At 45.3% G+C, this 20,582-nt stretch overlaps 1 protein-coding gene across 1 annotated transcript in view; it reads left to right on the top strand.

Moving 5' to 3' along the window:
• C7H19orf81 (chromosome 7 C19orf81 homolog) overlaps positions 1-20,582 on the top strand; it is a 576,103-nt gene that overhangs the window by 120,595 nt on the left and 434,926 nt on the right. The window contains exon 3 of the mRNA XM_078655301.1: positions 20,418-20,535. Within this exon, the coding sequence (XP_078511427.1) occupies positions 20,418-20,535 (118 nt within the window). The remainder of the gene's footprint in view (positions 1-20,417; positions 20,536-20,582) is intronic.

The raw sequence follows: 20,582 nt of genomic DNA, 5'->3' as shown, positions 1-20,582 counted from the left end.
CGTTCCCACACGCATTTACAGTTGAAGTCCCCACCCCGGTCACAATAGGTGATGATTATCGCGCAGCTGGACATTCCGCCGATTCACGGAATGTGTGGGGTTGATCGGATATCATAGGGTGGGGGCTTTGATCAATTCGAGGGTCCTTTAATTGGGGGAAGCTTCCTACTGTACGGGGGGGGGCAATAAACAGTATCCGCAGAGCTAGGTGGCAGCCTGGGAACGAGGAAGACAAACGGGCACACAGGAAAGGGGGTTTGTATCAAAGGGCCTGGGACCATGAAAGGAATGAAGGGAGGTGTCGCGCTGGGAACAGGATGGGGTTCCGAGGCAGAGCTGCGCTGAAGAGGGGTTTATGACCCAAGGCATGCGAGAGCGGGGGGGGGGAGGGTTTGTGAGGGTGAAGGGCTGTGCTGGGGGCCAGCGGCGTGCAGAGGGTGGTTCTGATCGAGGCACCTAAAATGGCGGGTGCGCACGACAAAAAGTGTGGCATCAGGGGAAAAGGCAAGATGGCGCAGATAATGTTTACCAAACCGTACTAATTTTCCACACCTGTTTTAGTATTCTCTCCATTTTATCCAGATGTTTCTCAGGCGTTGTGGTGCTGTCCTCTAGCCTTGAGATTCGTTCCTCTGCGCCATCAATTCGGTCTCCCTGCTTATCCATTCGCTCACCCATCTTGTCCATGTTGCCTGCGAGTGTATCACACCGCGCCTCCAAGGCGACAAAGCCAGCCCTTAGTTCAGTTATTATTGTAGATATATCACATGGGGGTGTCTCCGTGGTGTGGCAGCTATGAGCCTCTTCAGAATCAGACTGGGTACACTGAGGCACGTTAGTTCCCGCACAGTTAAAAGTGAGCCTCCTCTGTTTAGAGTCTGTGCTTCCATGCTTTGCTCTTGATGCAGGGAATGTCCCAAGGGTGGTATCAGGCTTTTGTTCTTTTATTGTCCTATACTCCGCTGTCCTGACTGTACAAGGAAAGGTATGGAGAATGAGGCCACAGGTCTTGCCTCCGTCAGCCAACGGTGTGCACTTCTGATGGATAGTTGGCCGACTCCGTGTCTTGTATCCCCAGTTGGTGGGGTGCTAGTAGAAGGTTAATGGAAAATGGGCCTTAAATAAAGTAAGCGCGTAGCACACTTATTTGTGTGCTTGAGATAGTGAGGGAGGCAGTGGGAGGTTCGTTCAAAGCCAGCGCTATAGCGCGGTCGTCAGGGCCGTGGGGGTCTGATTGCACTGGGGGGGCCCTGGCTGGCAGCAGCGGTCTGCTGCGATCTCATGCCTGCCTCACATAACGGTGCTGTGCAGGCAGGCCTGTGCTTTTGTGCAGCAGAGCACTTACCCGAACATCGTATGCGCTGCTCTGTTCACACGGCGGCCACGCTCTGGCTTGGTGAGTCGGCAGGGAGCAGGTCTCGAATGGTGTTAGTCAGCCCGCCACTCCCGCACCAGGTCTGGTCTCTTCCGGTCGCGTCTCTCCGGCACAGGGACATAGCGGGCACCGCACGGGTTGGGGCCGGTTTTGGGCCCCTGGGGGGCGTTTTTGTTACAGGGCCGATTTTGCAGCAAAGCTGCAAAGTCGCCCTGTACCAAAATCAGCCGAAACCCAGCCCGGCAAAGAGCTCGGTGGCACCTCCAACACCCCCGAGAGAGGTCGGGGGGGGGGGCGGTCGAGCACTTTGCTGTGGTTCCCAGTCCGGCCCTGCTCCGGCAGACCACAGCCACTTATCTCCTCACGGTTGCGGCCAAACAGAGACATGCGCGCGTCCTCAGGGATGGTGTGTCTGGTCCCTCAGCTCAGTGTAGTGCCCGGGGAAGGAAGGGAGGGTGCCAGCGATCGACGAGATCGGGTGAACTGTCTCTCAGGCTCACCTGCGGCTCCTCTCACCGCGGGGCGTCCAAGGCTGTGTCCGCTGCTCTAGCCTCCCTCTCTCATCTCCTTAATTGAGGATGTACAGCTCCCGGCCGGTTATTGTTTGCACAGTCTTTAGGTCTCTGGCTTCCCAGCAGGGTTGGAGTTGGATTGGGATCAAAATCGGCCCGAGCATGCTAAAAAAAGTGGCCCCAATTTGCATATTGCCTTTCCGCAAAACACTGATTCGACGAAATTGTATTACAAAAAGGGGGGCGGGGTTAAAAAAAATTCAAGGATTAGTTTATACTGGCGAAACACACCTGAAGACAAGTGAGACCACTTTTGCTCAGGCACCCGCTCAATATGCATATATTAATGTGCTGGCCCAGCGAGAGAAAGGGAGTGAATTGACACCTCTGCCATGCCAGGACGGTGCTAGGGGCCAGAACCCCGGTCCGACTTCTCTCAGTTGACTATTGCTATAACAGGAAACAGCTCCTCAGGATTAGCAGTGAGATGAGGAATACGTTTCCGCATATTATGTAATTGGAAGAGGGAAATACCTCTTGCCCTCTCTGTAATTTTAATTTTAAGTCTTTTTATACTACTCCCCCCGAAGATGGCAAAGGTAACACTAAATCAATACTACTTCTTAATTGTCGATCCCTCCCTAAACACTCTAGTGAAATTCATTTACTTCTAGAAGAGACGAGCCCTGATGCTCTCTTCTTGACTGAAACCTAGATCAGCAAGTGTTTCGACGTTGATGTGGTTCAGTCGCTTCCCCCTAACTAAGCCATTCTTAGACAAGATCGTGACAGTGGCGGCGATATTGCCATTATATATATAAAAATATTTGTAGATGTAGGTCTACTATGTGCCCTTTATCTGATTGTGAGAGCTTTTCCTTTGGTATTAGCTTTTCACCCAATTGCACTTTCTCAGGAATTCTTGTATACCGTCCACCAGGAGCATTTGGCAATTTTTGCATTGATCTCCCAGACATAGCTATTATTGGGGCAAGTCTTGCTCCCAATTTTTCAATTCTGGGCGACTTGAACATACATTCCAATGATCCTGATTCTCCCCCTTCGCAGGACCTGACTGTAGGCTTGGAAGCATTCGAGTTTAAGCAAATTGTGACTGGCCCGACCCACGAATTAGGCCATTTGCTTGACCCTTTTTTTACAAACCTCACAAACATTATCTTGGATGAGACTATTGCAGTACCCTGGTCTGACCATTTTTTATTATCATTCATCTGGACTCCCCGAGATTTGCTACAACTTTCTGTTAGGACTAAGAGGTTTGGCCGTATATGGTCCAAACTTTTGGTGGAAAGTTGGGCAACCAATCTTATAAACTCCACCCCTTTATCCCTCCCGAATCCTACGATGGCTAATGACAACTTTAATGGCGGGCTGGAGTCCTCTTTGGACTCTGCTCTTCCCAAGAAAAAATTATGCCATCAAGTCGGGCCCAATAAGAAAGCATGGTACTCTCATAAACTCAGATAGCTCAAACAATCCTGCAAACAATTTGAAAGGAAATGGAGGAAGGTTTTTACAGAGACTAGCAAGAGCAATTATAGAGAAGCACTTAGGCTCTACAAAAATGAAATAAAAGCTTCTCAAACTAGCTACTATCATGAAAAAATTGCTTCTGGTTTCAGTTCCCCTAGGGACATTTTTAAAATCATGAAATCGGTGATTACTCCTCCCAGTCCTCCTATTGAATCTGTTGACGCTCAAAAGCGCTGCGATGAAATGGCAAATTTCTTCTCCACAAAGGTCAACAATATCTATTCTACGTTTTCACAAATCAATCTGGACTTAAATATACCTCCCCCTACTCAACAAGTGAGGCTGGGGGAATTTGCCCCGCTGACCCTACGCTCCCTGCAGAAACTTCTGAGGGAGCTTAAATCGGGATCTCCGGCAGACCCCGCCCCTCCGTCCATTCTCAATCTGGTCTCTGAGATCGTTTCTCCAGTAATTTTGGACGTAATAAATTCCTCCCTCTTAACAGGTCCCGCTCCTCTGGAAGCAAGCAATCAATCAATCATGCCATTTGTATAGCGCACTACTCACCCGGGAGGGTCTCAAGGCGCTTGGGGGAGGGGTATGCTACTGCTCGAACAGCCAGGTCTTGAGCCAGGCAAGAGTCAAAGCTCTTCTGAAAAAGTCCAATTTAGATCCTGAGGACTGGCTAATTACTGCCGCATTTCTCTGCTGCCAGGAATTAGTAAATTTGCAGAAAAATATGCTAACTCCTTACAGGCAGCTTTTGTGGAGGAAAATAAATGTCTCTATCCCACTCAGACTGGCTTCAGACGCCATCATGGCACGGAGACCGCCCTTCTCGCAGTGGTTGAAGAGTCCAGAAAAATCTTGGACAACAGAGGCTGTGCTGTGATCATCTTGTTAGATCTCAGCGCAGCCTTTGATACGGTAAACCACCAAAATATGATCCAAAGACTCATGGAGGTGGGAGAAGCAGGGACTGCCCTTAAGTGGTTGCAGTCCTTCCTCTCAGACAGATCATTTGCGGTCTTTGAAGAAGATGTTCTCTCGAAGCGGATTCCCTTGCAGTTTGGAGTCCCCCAGGGATCTTCGCTGAGTCTCACCATGTTTAATAGCTACATGAGGTCCCTTGCGGAAGTGGTACTACCCTGGGGGATCCAGACGGTCATGTACGCTGGCAACACCCAGTTGTTGGTGGCCCTCAGCCAGCAAGATAAAGCTGAACTGGGTCTAACTTCCTGCCTTGTTGAGGTCTCTGAGTGGATGGATCTGTCTTTTCTCAAATTGACCGGTGCCAAGACAGAAATTATTATATTAGGCCATGCGACCCCCACAAATTTCGATTCTATGTGGCCTAGCTGTCTTGGTCCCCCTCCTGCACCTAAGATACAAATATAGAGTTTGGGCGTATAGTTTGCCTCCAACCTCAACTTCACAGTTCAAGCACGTAAAGTTGCCGCTAACTGCTATGGACTTCTTAGATCGATAAGAAAGATTCTGCCCCTTCTTCCTTTTGAAGCTAGGCGGATGCTGGTCCAAGCCCTTATTTTATCACGGTTGGACTATGCGAATGCAGTTTATTTGGGTGCGCCACAAGGAACTACTCAGATCTTACAGACTGTCCAGAATTGTGCGGCTCGCCTTTTAATGAATGTCCCAAAACGTAACTCTGCTAAGTTAGCCCTGAGCCAATTGCATTGGCTTTCTGTTTAGGATAGAATTTGGTTTAAGGCAATGTGCGTTGTCCATAAGTCCATTACTGGCAATGGCCCCTTTTGATTCAGTCGATGGTGCAATTATATCACACCAATCGGACTCTTAGATCTAACAATAAGCAACTTCTTGCAGTCACCAGTAATAAATGGTCACGGACGGGAGGTCGACGGTTTCCCTATAATGCGGCCAAGTTCTGGAACCAGCTTCCGGACCATATTCGTCTTGAACAGAACTATATCAGGTTGAGGAAGCAGCTGAAGACTTTTCTCTTTCCATGAGCAGTGGTGAATGATAATGTGTCTCAAGAAGCGCTGGGATGCCCTTGGGTAGCCATGCGCTATATAAGTGCGTATTCATTCCTTTATTCATAAAAAGGAGGTAATGGACGCCCATCTGCCTCCAGAAAGGCCACACAGGCTCCCACTCGGCCGCTGGAGGGATCGAACAATGCAGAAACCGCCAAATTGGCCCCCCAGGCTGCTAAAAAAAGCAGCCTGCAGCTGGAACTTGGATACTGACCCCTCGGCCATTGTCCAAGTGCCTGCATTACCAATCCGACGCTGCTTCCCAGCTATTTGTGCACACCGAAATGTAAAAGTTTCGGCTGCGGCACATTGCAAGTAGTAAACCGCCGAGCTGGAGCCTCACAAGTGTGCACCCATCTAGGTGGCGGTCACCGGTGGTGGTCGTGGCCATGCCCCCCACTGCATTATGTTTCATTACCGGGTTTGTGTTTACTTTTTGTAGATTCTACTATTTAAATTTCCATTTGCGGTGTAAATATAATTATATGTTCTAAGATATTAATAAAGTAATATGCACTTACAACTCTGGATGGACAATCACACCTTTATTGCAACTTCATGAATTGTGTTGTTAATATACCTCGCTTCGCGCCATGACAGCTCCGTTGAGAGTAGCCTTGGCTGCCCGTCCACGTCTACACTGTGGGTGAAGGAGGCTTGAGGGCTAATGTTCTCTTGAGTTAACCAAGGTCCTCTTTAAAGCAGAGTACCATCACTCTCATCTTTGATAATGCCTAGTGCTCCCTCTGACATTGATGATCTTTATGGAATAACCTGTGTGTTAGTTGCCTATCATCGGTCCACTGATGTTCACCTTCGTTAGTTGACCGTGCTGCTGGCAGGTTCTTTGTCCAGTGACAGAGTCCTTTTGGGCCATGGTAGATCAATGATTCTGTTTGCTGCAGTGGTAATTGAATGATAAACCTAGCCAATGTATCTCTGGGATATTGAGTGGGAGCACAGCGAGGCTGCAGCTTCAGCTTCAGCTATATCTTGCAGTCCCTTTGGCACAGATTATTGTTTTTGCAGAGGAGTTGGCAAGCTTCTGTCCCTTGTATCCATTACACACACTTTAAGAGATGGAGTGCCTGATTAATGTGTTTGCAGATTATGTTTGAAAAGCTTCTGTCTTTCATCAAACAATTGACCTCCTGTCTGAAGGGGAAACCTTCCAGTCATGGAAAATATATAGACGCCATGCACTTTAAATTAGACTGGCATTATGGGAGATGGGGCATATATGTGCCATTTACCTGCTGCAGTCAAAATAACTCACCATGCACCATTACCCAGACTGCGTAAGGTACAGCAGCAATTCATGACTCCAAGGACAATCCGGGCTTTTATTATGTATAAAGGACAGACTTACGACCTTATTTAGGCTTTTTATGGCAGACTTTCCATCCACCAGTTAAATGGGAGGTGGGGGGTAGGGAGGAGGGGGAATCTCTGCATACACTTATAGTTAGGTGTAATGTTTCCTAGAATAAGAAACTCAAGGGCTGGCAGTTTACCGCATAAATAGAGGTACATTATTTGTGCCCATATTGCCCTGGTCCCTGACATGCTCAAATGTTCAAAAGAACAGACTGAGTTTGGTGAAGCAACAAGGTTTGCATGCTGGACTTATGTGCTATTGATGGGGCCAGAAATAGAGGCAAGCTATTCATCCTTGAAAGCGCAAGCCAGTTCACTACTGTTTCTGATGGCATTAACATCGGTGCATTACATGCCAGACGGCAGAGACAAAGGAAGCTCTCTCTGTCGCCATGTCTCAATAATAGGGTGGTAAAAATGCTTGAATGTGTGGACGCAACTTATGTTTTCTTTTATTCCTTCTTCTAAACCACACACTCACTTAATCAACATCCTCACTTGAGCTCCCCATCACTCTATTCCTCAACTTCCTGACCCGTTTGTTGCTTTTGAGGCTGTGATCAGTAAAATGTGCCATACCAAAAGCCTACACTATGGTGTAAGATTTTATCATCATTCCACCATGTTATTCACACTTCACATGAAGGGCATAGCACATAGCTGGGTTTCTTCTTGTCTCTCTGATGGATCCTTCTGACTCATAATGCTCCTTGCTCCCCTCACTTACATATCTACCAGTTGATGTTTCACAAGGATCAAGTTTATGCTATCTCCTCTTATCTTATTCCCCATGGTACTCTAACAGAGAACTGAGTTTTAAATATTGTACTACTAGAATATTGTAGCCTGAATATCAACTACCAAAATGTCTTGAAAGTTAGTATATGTAGGTGAACATAGATTTACCATTCTCCATGTATATGTCTCTTGACAATGTAGATCCTGTCTGAGTACATAGCTGTACAGTTAAGAGTGGTACATCTTTATTTACCAATGTATACTACCCGTCACAATATTTTAGTACTCAATATTCTGGTTACAAAATTGTTGTACTTGATTTTCTGACATACAACCAACACCATGTCCACCGGTGACATCATCTTATCCTGAATTTTTCTATCCTCTATATGCAAATGATACCAATACCTTTTATTTTCCTTTCCATATTCAACCTGCCATCTTCAGTCTTAGGTGCCTCACTGCCTCTCTGTTCGCTGTCATTGGGTTGCTACCTTTTCCTTATACTGAGTTAATCTAACATGGGGATAGTATTTATGATTTTCCCTGATAATCTTACCCCAATACTATCAGCTACAAACCAAAGTGCAAATGGAATCCGTCACAACCCACATGTCCTGCTGCCAGATACAAAGAATTAAATATTCTCAAGAGGGTCTGTCCTAAATTTCACATGGCAAAGGCACTAATTTCAGTATTAGGATTCATCACAACAAACAGAGAGAGAAGGGTCATAGGGAAAACGAGTTTAAAGACCTACTACTGGTTCACTTCCCCAGCTACACAGTCATATACATTATTTGATTCGACCAATTATGATTGGGCAAGCGCATGCGCATTACGTCTAACATATCAGTGGGGCTAGAATATTTATTCTTTCCTTAGAGACAATACCTATTAAGTTCTACCGCATACCGGTAGAAGTACAAAAATGGCCGATTTGTGGTCATCTTGTAGTTTTACTCCCAGCCATATGGTATGAGCCGAGACACAGGATTGGTTATATCCGGTATAATTCCTCTTTCGACCATTCTTCTAGTGAACAACAACTGAACACATTAATAGAAATTGTTTCTCTTGCTAAAAACTTTGATTTGTAAGATACCGGCATATGTGAGAGCACGCACGCTTCCGGAACTACAAACATGGCCGTGTTTACGTCATCCTGTAGTTCCGCGGAAGGTTTTGCGCGCTCGTTTTCTACTACCAAAAGGTTCTCCGTGGGTATAGAGCTAAACGGGGGTTATCAAATTAACTAAGTCATCCAAGAGGATGAGGGACCCTTTGTGGAGTGGTGTTGGCTTTACTGCATTGCTGAACAAACGAGAAAAAACGGGGCATATACACACAAAAGAAAAGTAGTCCCCTTTGGTGAAATAGTATATACACGCATAGCTCCTCCGGACCGGCGCCTCCCCCAAGCCTCAGGATAGTTTGGTGGCACCGACGGAGAGGTGAGATAGCAGGCTAGATGGATAGTCACTATAGATGTCATATGTAGCTAGTGACTGGCCTTGATTATTGAAAGGGATGACCTATGATTGATTAGGAGTGATCTGGACTGAATAACTCACTATAGACTGAAGGAGTGAACATAACAGCATTGCTCACTACCTTCAAGGGAGATAACTTTGCCAATTTGAGATGAATTGTGTGTGTTTGAGATGAAAGACAGGCGTTTTTTAATGCAGGTCTATGGGGTGTCTTCCAGAGATTGGGGGTTGTTCTGTCATTGAGTTTATTTGTGGATAAATATGATACATCTAGCAGGGAATATAGATAGGCATCTCTGGATTCTACATAATTAGTGGAGATTTGATGCCTTCCCCCTGTTTGCATTTATTTGATCCACAGTGCGGGGCCTCGTATACCTGAGCACGGTCCAAGTGAGGTGAGGTCCAGTCCCCTGTCATTCTGGGTGAGCACATTTTTTTTATTTCAATACATATAAGAGATGATGAGAGTACCTGTGCCTGTGAATCATGTAACATATCGTTCTAACGTGAGTAATACATATATATTTTTCCTTAGATCACGTTTAATATCCATTGACAAGGAGGATGAGTACATAACTGTAGGTACAGGTTGTATCGTTCCTACAGTTATTATATATATATTCTTTTCACTTATTAGGTTGGTGTATTATTTGTTTTACACATTCAAACAGTAGCAACTATTAAAGAGCAGTGGCCCTGATGAAAGCCAAGGGACGTTTTGCCCGGTAGGCAGAAACATGTTGGCCCAAATTGCGACAGTCATTTGTTCCATACTGTCGTTTGCGCTGTTCCTGTTTTTTAATTAGGGGATGTGCCTTGTTTCCATTAAAAAGTTTGTTTAGACATATCACCCTATTTTAAATTCACCACTTCCGGTTTGTTGCACTGTGTTTTCACTATTTTTTCTCTACCATCATAAACTGGCCAACAATTGGTGGTTCATAGCTAACTGTGGACCTGATCCAGTACCAACAACTTACTGTGTGGCATGGGGTCTAGATGATCAAAGGACCTGCCAGGTCACAGTTTGGACGGCCAAATGATAGGACTGATCACTTGGTCTGTTTGATGGTTATCCATAAAGAGATGATCTGGATTTTGTTGACCAGTTTTTGACTGAGCTCTATGCATCGTAGTCTGTGTTCTCTGCACACGTGTTTTTCTCTCCTTTTTTCTTGCTCCTTAGAATTTGTTTAATGGTGACTGTAGCACCTACTGACAAAGTGGAATATATGCCAGTTTGGCCAGAATAATTGGCTCCTAGACCTCCTAGGTTCAGTATTAGGATTCAGCCAATGAGACTACTTTAACAGTCTACTTTTACATTTTCCTCTATTCTCAATATTTTTTTTCAAATAACTTTGTTTTCAGAGTTAAATAAATGACAAATAAAAAACATTAGAAAAACAAACCCTCTTGGGTATAAACATAGTAGATTCAGTATCGGACGTGGCTGCATTCAATGAGTATCACTCATAAAAGTGCTTAACTGCTTCCCGTCAGTAATGTCAAACTCACTTAAAAATAAAGCTCCTATCACTGTGATGGTTTGTCAAAGGGGTAATCCACTACATCTAAAGCTAATACCAACATTTCTGATGGATACATTTGCCTGTGGATTCCTCACCTATTAAATATCCCCTGCGCCAGCATTCCGCAGAAATTTTTCCCAGCTCTCCACGCCGACAAGATCGTCACAATGCCATGGCTCTGCACGTGGCTCCGCTTGACGTCACTGGAGCCATAAGAGGACCACGTCGGAGTGATGATGTCGGTTCCCTTTTTTCCACGCTGTCGATGCTAATTGTTTTTTCTGGGACTCTCATACCCCTCTGGTGCACCTTCGGGTCCCATGGCTTTTAGTTTGGCTGTGCCTAATTCTGTATCCTCAGGCCCCCTTTATGCCGTTCATGCCAGCAATGCCATCCTGGTACTTTCCGGCTCCGAGGGTGTCAAAGCCGTATGGGCAGTCCCCGGCTCCATCCCGTGAAGCTTCTCGGATTCGATTGGCGCCGGCTACTACAGTGGATCCACCTTCGACGCCGCGTGTGGCGCCGCCGACGCCGCAACCAAAGATGCCCTCGAGGAAAGCAGCTCAGAGCTTATTGGATGAGGAGCAGTACCAGGCTGAAGTGAGGGAGGAAGGAGAAGTGTATGACACAGAAGATGTGTTTGAGGATTTGCGTGAGGCAAGTGGACTTGACACTTCTTCAGAGTGGGACTTTGCTTCTCAGAAGGCTTCTCCCTCGAAGGATGTTGCTCCTTATTATATGGTTATTAGGAAGGCTGCGGAGCTTTTGGATTTGCAGCTTCCTATGGCAGATTAAAGCCTAATCTTCTCACGGAAGTGCTTCATTCTCCGTCCTCGGTGGTTGAACCACTTTTACCATTTAATGATGCACTGACTGAGCCAATCCTCGATGTGTGGCACAACCCTCTTTCGGCTCCTGCGGTTTCAAGGTCAGTCTCAAGAAGATATAGACCTGCTCCTGGAGATCCGATGTTCCTTCTCACCCCTCTCCTGAAAGCTGGTGGTGCAGGCTTCTTGTTCGAAGCAATCTTCAGGGGGTTTTCCGCAGTCTCCTGCAGATAGGGATTCCAAGAAGTTTTAACAGTCTGCGAAGAAGGTCTTTTCTTCAGCTAGCATGGCACTGAAATCTACCAACGCCACTTGTCTCTTGGGCAGGTATATTCATGCCTTAATGGACTCTGCTAAACAGCTTCTTCCTAAGTTGTCTGAGGAGGACAGGGGGAATCTGAGTGAGGTGTTGGTGGATTCTCAAGCTGCAGCTCGCCAGGTCATCCAATCTAGCGTGGATACGGCGTATTCTGTTTCCAGGGTGATGGGTTCATCCATTGCGACAGGAAGACAAGCTTGGTTAAGATCTTCTGGGTTCTCTCCTGATGTGCAGGCTGCTCTTCTTGATTTGCCCTTTGATGGGTCTAGACTTTTTTGTCAAAAGGTGGACTCTGAAGATTTAAAGACAGTAAGGAAACAGCAAGGTCTTTGGGTCTGCAGACTCAGACAAGAGGTTATGGGTATAAACGATACCGTGGCTTTGGGAAGTCTTCCGTTCGTGGGTTCAGACAGCCTCTGCAACAGCAACAAAACCCCTTGTAGAAGAGCTACAGGGGTAAAGGCAGAGGTCGCCTTAGTGGAACTGGGCGTCAACCTTCCTCCTCCTCCTCTACCTCTCCAACCACTCCTGGTAATGCAGGAAATCAGCCCTAGATCTGCTATCCTGAATCATGTTGGTCCCGTGGGAGGACTGCTTACCCATTTTCTACAAGATTGGAAATTGATCACTTTGGACCTTTGGGTTTTAGATCTGGTATAAAATGGGTACATCCTTCCTTTCAGGGAATTTCCTCCTCCTTACCAACCTTTCCAAGGGTTTTGCACGGAGGATCATTTACTTCTCTTTCAGAGGGAGGTTCTTGCTCTGTTACCAAAAGGTGCTGAAAGGATGGTACTCGGGACCAGGGCTGCTTTACTGCCTAAGGTGGTAACTCCCTTCCATCTAGGACAGTCCATTACCCTCCCCCTCGCCCTTCCAAGGTGGAGGAGAGGCTTCATCATTTGGATCCAAAGAGGGCGATTAGTTTTTATTTGGATTGAACAAAGGACTTCCGTCAGGATGATCAGCTCTTTGTCGGCTATGCTGGACGTATGAAGGGCAAGGCGGTGCACAAGCGACCTTTATCCAGGTAGATCATCTTGTGCATCAAGATCTGCTACTTCCTGACTGGTAAGGAGCCTCCTGAAGGCATTAGAGCTCATTCCACCAGGGCTAAATCATCTACTTCTGCTTTGTCCAGGGGTGTTCCTGTGTTGGACATCTGTAAAGCCGCAACTTGGGCCTCCCTCCATACTTTCGCGAAGCATTACTGCTTGGATTCTGAGGTGAGGAGGGACGGCCATTTTGCGTGCTCTGTTATGCAAGACATTTTGGTATAGAAGGGTGGACACCCTCCTCCGGGGGTTGAACTGCTGTGGGATTCTATTCATAAGGTGAGGAATCCACAGGCAGATGTATCTATCAGAAGAACAAGTTAGTGACCTTTGGTAACTCTTTTTCTTTTATCTGCCTCTGGATTCCTCACTGACCTACCCACCTCCCCGTAGTCCACCCTTTTATACCTTAAAAAGAGATATTGGTTGATTTAATGATTTTATGTAGTCACACTATATTACCTCTATTTGTGGACTTATTTAAATGTGAGCTTTCTTTGCTTTCTTATTTCAATTTATACTGGGAGTATTTATGTGAATTTTGTGTACTATGTATGCATTGTCTCTATGGTCAGTCCGCCTGTTTTGCCTCGGTGGCACGAAAAAAATGAGTGGAACTGACGTCATCACGTCGATGTGGTCCTCTTATGGCTTCAGTGACGTCATGTGGAGCCGCATGCGGAGCCAAGGCATTGTGACAACCTCGTTGGCGTGGAGAGCTGGGAAACATTTGCGCAGAATGCTGGCGCAGGAGATATTCATAAGGTGAGGAATCCACAGGCAGATACTGTATCCACCAGAAAAAGTGTTACCAAAGGTAAGTAACTTGTTCATTAGACATATCTTCTGCTTGACTACATTTCTGAGGTCACTCTCTGTCGATACCCATTTATTTATGTTACATACCCAACAGCTCTCGAGAAGTCCTACACTGGCTTCCCGGTCATGGCATTGCAGCTTTAAGCTACCATCAAACCCAAGTGAATGTGTGTTTGTGGGCCCCCACTGTTAAAGGGACTCCCTACTAGGTCCAACTCATGACATACCCCTGCCAGGACAAGACCTTTGCTAGGCTTGCACCCCAATTCTATTAACCCTGGATGAAGACAGCCTAGATACATTCTGAATATATTATCCCATGTGCCAGGCAAGTAGGAAAAGGTCAGCATTCTTGGCCCAGAGGGTCACTTCCAATTTCTGGTGATGCCCTTTGGCTTAAAGAAGGCCCCAGCCACCTTCCAGAGGTTGGTGGACAGTATGCCACTACCTAGATGACATAGCTGTCTTCAGTTCCAGCGGGAAGGGACACCTGTACCACCTCCATGAGGTGTTTTAGTCCCTGTACTCTGCAGTGTTATTGAAAGGGAGGCCTTTGCTGTGGTCTATGCATTGAAGTAGCTGAGACTATACCTGGTTGGGACTCACTTCCAGGTTTAGACAGACCAAAGGCCCCTCAATGACACATACAAATTAGGGATGAAACTCCCACCACTGTTATCATTGTAGGAATTTGGGTTACTGGATGAGGGGGAGTGAAACCCTACTCAAGCAGCTACCATAATTCTATTCAGGATGAAGCACAAGTAAACCCCAAATTAACCTGTGCTCAGCCCTTTGGCAGCTTGACACAAAGGCAATGTGTTAAGTATTTATGCAGTACTTCAAACAGTAATAAAGTAAAAACACAACACAAGAAATGTCCCATATCAATTTAGAATGATTTGTAATAAATTATTTGACACCAAAACAACAAAAATCCAGTTAGTAGAATAGTAGATATGTAATTTTAAAGTTTTGGAGAACTCAAGCGCTAAGAAGCAAAAAGACAGTCTGTGGACTGTGCCAGGAAGATGCGTAAATTCCATTGTAGAAAGTTGGCATTGTCTTGTCTCAACCATTTGGTGCCTGCAGGCTGCTTGGATCACGTGACTCAGTGTAGCTGGCAGTTGGTCTTTGTGTAATACTCCAAAGACAGTGAGACAAAGGGGAATAGGTGTTGCAAAGATAGGCCATCTCTGTCTAGATAGGGGATGGAACTGTCACCTACCGCACTTGCACATCACAAAGACCATGCCTCAGCACACTCACAAAGGGTTTCACACTAGACTGTTGTGACCCCAGACAAGCTGGGACCAGGTCAGGCAGGTAGGGAATTCCAAAAAACCCTGGGGTGGGTGAAACCCTCTAAAAACGTATTCTACTTCAAAATTGCACCAAGTATAAATATTGGACCCTCAGACCAAACCCGTCCATACACATCTGGACCTTTGGAAGACTCAGAAGAAGGACTGCTGTGCTGCAAGAAGGACAGCTTCTCTGCTGCCCTGTTGCTTGAGTGAGAAGGACTGGACCTGCATCTTGAACCCAAGACTACGTGAGTGACTCCATGGGCTAGTTGCCTGGCCTCCTGAGAAGAGCGTCAGGACAGAAAAGGTCCTACCAACTTGAACCCTGCACCTGGACTTTGTTTGCTGTGAGTCTTGCCCCACCAAGTGGTGCCACCTCAGTCCTGGATCCTTGCAAGTGGGCCTGAAGGTAGTCTTTTGGGCAGAACTGAGGCATTGTGACACATCTCCTCATAGCTCTGCATAGGGAGCATCCTGATGCAGGACCCCACAGCTCTTTGGAACCACCGCTGCACGAGATCCCCTTATAGCAGGAGCTTACATTGCAGCCTTCAACTCCTCCTTTGTGCAGCATCCTTGATTCAGGGCTTCGCATCTCAGCCCGTAGTTCATCGGAACCGGAGTTGCTTGAGGCATCCTCAACGTGGGATCTCGCAACGCTCCTCAACCAGGATTTAAGGTACTTTGTAAAGTTAGCCTAATTTGGATCCTTTAGCCGGCCCGCACTCCATTGTGATAGGGCTGAACTTGTTACTTTGTTCCAGTTGGCGCTTTGTGCGTTTGAGCACTATTTTTACCAAAATCTTTAAAATTGAATATCTCTGATATTACTAATTGAGTTTTATTTTTGGGGTCAAATAATTTACTAAACATTACTCTATTTCAGTAAATTGGTGTGGGTTTTTCCTTGTGTTGTGCTGTCACTTAATTATTGTTTGAAGTGCTGCATACATACTTTACATATTGCCTCTAATTTAAGCCTTACTGCTTTTGTGTTGGGCTACCGGAGGTTTAAGCACAAGTTAATGTAGTGACTTTTTTGGTTCACCCTGACATAAATTGTGGTTGATGCCTGACCAGGGCATCCACCCCTTCAACCAATAACCCAATTTCTTACACATGTCCTCTACTCTCTAAGGTAGATCGATCTTATGCAAATAGCTATGCTTTGTAACATCTGTTGTGAAGCTGGTAACATAGCTCTGATATTTAAGCACCAGTTGCAGTGATTTACCTGCATACACAAATTAGGAACCTGAAGGGTCTGATGGAAACAGCAAGTCAATACTTTTATGCTTATTTGACATAAACTATATCTATAAGGGCAAGAGGAGTGCATGTTTATGTGAGGAGCTGTGTTGATGAGTGGCATGGGACGCTAGACTAGTACATCCAGGAACACCGTGAACCCCCCTGCTTTAGCAGCTGCAGCGGGGTGGAGTTCTTCATGGGCCTCTTCTGTCTGAAACTTGGCAGACAAAAATGAGTAAGTGAAAAGATGGAGTGCACAATAGATGGATGACTGAATAAAAAGATGGATATAAGGATTGTTGGGTGAAAGAGAAGGTGGATGGATAGATGAAAGGTTTGATGGATAGATGTGTGAAAGAATGGATGGATGAGTGAAAGGGACAATGGATGGATAAAAGGGTAGATGGATGGATGAGTGAAAGAGTGGCTCGATGGATGTGTGAAAGAATGGATGGGTGAATGAAAGTGACAATGGATGGATTACAGGGTAGATGGATGGATGATGAGAAAAAGGATGTATGAATGAGCGAGTGAAAGGAATGATGGTTGAGGGAAAGAAAGGATGAGTGAAAGGGAGGGTGGAGGGTTGGATAAAAGGATGCATGGAGAGATGAGTGAAAAAATGAATGAATGAAAGGGGAGTGAGTGGATGGATGGTGAAATGGTTAATGGACAGATGAGTGCACGGGTGAATGGGTTGATGATGAGAGAAAGGATGGATGAAATAATGAATAGGTGAATAGATGCGAGAAAGGGAGGGTGGATGGATGGATGAGTGGAAAAATCGATGGCTGAGTGAAAAGGTGGGTGGATGGATGGATGGATAAGTGAAAAGGTGGATGGGTGATAATAGAAATGATGAATGGATGAGTGAAAGGACGAATGGATGAAAAGAAAGGATGAATGAATTGATGATTTGATGAGTGAAAGGGAAGGTGGATGGATGGTAGGCTAGATGGATGAGTGAAAGGAGGGAGGATGGATGAGTGAAAGGGAAGGTGGATGAATGAGTGAAAAAATGGATGGATGTGTGAAAGAGGGTGAATGGATGGATGGATAAGGGAAAGCATGGATGGATGAGTAAAATTGTAGAAGGAAGGATGAGTGGATTAATGGGTGTAAGGGTGGATGGATGAATGAAGGAATAGATGGTTGAGTGAAAGGGAGGTGGATGGATGGAGTGAAAGGGTGTGTGGATGGATGGTTGGAGTGAAGGGGTATATGGATGGATGAGCGAAACGATGGATGGATAGATGAATGACAAAAGATGGATGGATGGAGGGAGGGATGAGTGAAAGGGTGGCTAGAGAGATCATGGATAGATGGATCAGTGGATGGATGGATTTATAGGTTTGGAGCTGGATGGATAGATTTAGATATGGATAGGCGGCCGGAGGATTGGTGAACGACTGAATGATGAATGAAAGAATGAATGGATGATGTTACGTAAAGATAAAATGGTGGATATCAGCAGGTGAATAAAAGGATGAAAGTATGAATGGATAGATGGTTGGATGGAAGAGACAAGAAAGCTTTTCTGGGGAGAGTTGTGATGTCTTGCTTTGTTTGCTTGGTGCCGTAAGAGCTTTGGTTCGAAGTGTTTTTTATTTTTTTATTTTCTAGTTACTCCCTTGAGTACCTATGTTCCTGTGAGGTAATTTTTCCAAGGGAGACATTTCATAACTCTGGTGAGCTGGGAGAACAAACTTTAATGATTAGTGTAGATCAAAACATATTGATTCCAAAATACTGATTTAACGATTTAAGATCTGACGTAAATCAGACTGTTCATTTAAAATAATATATTATTTTATGGCTTCCATGTAAGTGTGACAATAGGAATAGAAAACATGGGGCTGCATAGAGTTGTTATTGATTCTTCGTAGATCTCTTTGTTACATGTTGACGTTTATTTGTTTAAAATAAATAAAAATAAGCTCTTCAGTTAGAGATAAATAGCTGACTGGGCTGAAAACAAATCCTACTGTGTGAGGTACCCCTACTATTGGCAAGACTCATGATGATCATTTTCTTCAGTACTATCATTGGGAAGCATTAATGAAAGGACTCACGGGAAAGCTTTATTGACACATTGGACAACCTTGTTGTTAGGGGGCCTCAATTAGGGCCAGATGTAGGAGAGGAAATACCGGTCGGTAACGGCCGATTTCGACCGTTACCGACCGGTATTTAGGATTCGGCACCAGCATTTTACAGAATCGGTAAAATTTCCGATTCGGTAATTCCACATGTAGGTGACACTCCTGAGAGTGCCACAGGCCCTTAAGAGTCGGTATTTTACCACCCAATCCTATTGGGTGGTAAAATACCGAATTCAGGTGTGCATGCACATCTGTGCATGCACACCTGTGCCATGTGGCACACATACATGCCCTAAGGGCCACATGGCACACATGCCTGTATTTGGGGTGCTAGAGGGTGTCAAAGTGACACCCCCTGCACCCTTGCAGGATTCGGTATTTACCGATTCGGTAAATAAAGAATCGGTATTGCCCATTGGGCAATACCGATTCGGTATTTACCGATTCGGTAAATACCGATTCTTACCGATTCGGTAAATGTGAATAGAAATTTACCTACATCTGACGACTTCTATTTTACCGATTCATAAATACCGAATCGGTAAAATTCGGTAGTTATGAATTGGTAAAATAGAATTACCTACATCTGGCCCTCGGTATTTACCGATTCGGTAAATACCGATTCTTACCGATTCAGTAAATGTGAAAAGAAATTTACCTACTTCTGACTACTTCTATTTTACCGATTCATAAATACCGAATCGGTAAAATTCGGTATTTATGAATCGGTAAAATAGAATTACCTACATCTGGCCCTTAGTGTCTTTGTGTTAGATGGACTCAAAGAGAAGCCTAACTGCTAGTGACGCTGGTCACAATTTGTTTCATTGGGACTCTAGAGCAGAGGATACTAGCAGTTGATAGAATTTGTTATTGTGCCTCTTTATGTGTAGAACTCATTAGAAAGGCATGCTATTAGCAGGAATCAGTGAGGGCATCACTGTTGTCATGTCCCATTGTCTATCACACACCATGTAGAACTCATTGGGGTGTCTTCTTATTTGTGTGACTATGTGTTTGCAATCACTGGGACATATTTACAAGGGCTTATCGCCACAGGAACATTCCTTTTGTTGACATTCCTGTGACGTTAAACCCTTTGCCTTATTTACAAGTCGGAGTTAAGCCATTTAATGTGGCTTATCGCCGCTTTGTAAACAAGGGCCCCCTTTCACCCTACACTTAGTGTGAAAGGAGTGGGCAATGAGTGTTGCGGTGGGCGTTTGCCACAACACCCATTGATTTTGATGCTGCCCCCTATTTACAAGGGTGACGTAAAGATGGGGCAGTGCTAAAATTAAGACCAAATATTACCTGGTCTTAACATGGCAACATGAGGAGAAATTATATATTTCTCCTCGTTTTTACTGTTTCTAAGTGTGCTGTATTGTGAAGCACACATAGAAACAGCGAATCGCCAGGAATGATTGTTTATGTGCAGGAATGGGCACCTTCCTGCACATAAACAATCATTAAAAAAATGACGATTTGCAACTTCTGTGTGCTGCACAATGCAGCACACATAGGAGTTACACATCACCATTAGTGATTGCTTATGTGCAGGAAGGCTCACCGTCTTGCACATAAACAATCATTCCCTCAACATAGGCACCCTTACACTTCGATGCAAGGGTGCCTTTGTTGGCGCTACGCAGCTGAATTTGGCGCCTGCATTAGGGAAAACGCAGGGGTGTGCCATATCATGGTAAATGTGGCGCATCCGTGTGTTTTCAGAATGGCGGAGCGCGGTGTTAGCAATTTTAGCTTAACTTCGCGCTCCACCATTCTATTCTAAATATGACCCTCTGTGTTTGGGATTCATGTGCAAGCAGTTGTTGTTTATGTGACTTGATGAGTAGCCTCCTTGTTACTGCCATTATCTGTGTAAACTCTATTGGAATATTTTGGGGGTCGTCATTATGGAATGTGAAGTGAGCATCGCTGTCGATAGCGTTTATTGCGTTGCTTCTCTTACAAGAGCTCATCAGGACGGTTATTTTGGATCTATCTGAGAGTCCTGGTAGGCCTAGCATTCAGGTAGCCATCTTGCTCCTGAGGCTGAGTAGAGAGCCTCTGTATGTGAGATTCTTGTGACTTCACTTCCATTCTGGCTGTAAAAACTGCTCTTTATTTCTGTGTGACACGTTTTATTAAAAGATCTTTTTGCTCTAGTCACTTTTTTTTTTGTCTAGATCTCAGGCAAGACCCCAGTACCAGTGCCAGTACAAACAAGGTTCCTGCAAGCCTCAATCTTCTTTCTGATACCATCCACGCCAACAACATGGGGAGATCCTGCATCCTTAAATCCACGTAAGTCAGCAGCTCTTTCCGCCCCCACCCTAAACTTCTTGGGCCTC

The sequence above is a fragment of the Lissotriton helveticus genome, chromosome 7 (assembly GCF_964261635.1).
Source record: "Lissotriton helveticus chromosome 7, aLisHel1.1, whole genome shotgun sequence".
Taxonomy (NCBI): Eukaryota; Metazoa; Chordata; class Amphibia; order Caudata; family Salamandridae; genus Lissotriton; species Lissotriton helveticus.
Note: the sequence above shows the minus strand (reverse complement) of the source record. Positions and strands in the feature narration are given on the sequence as shown.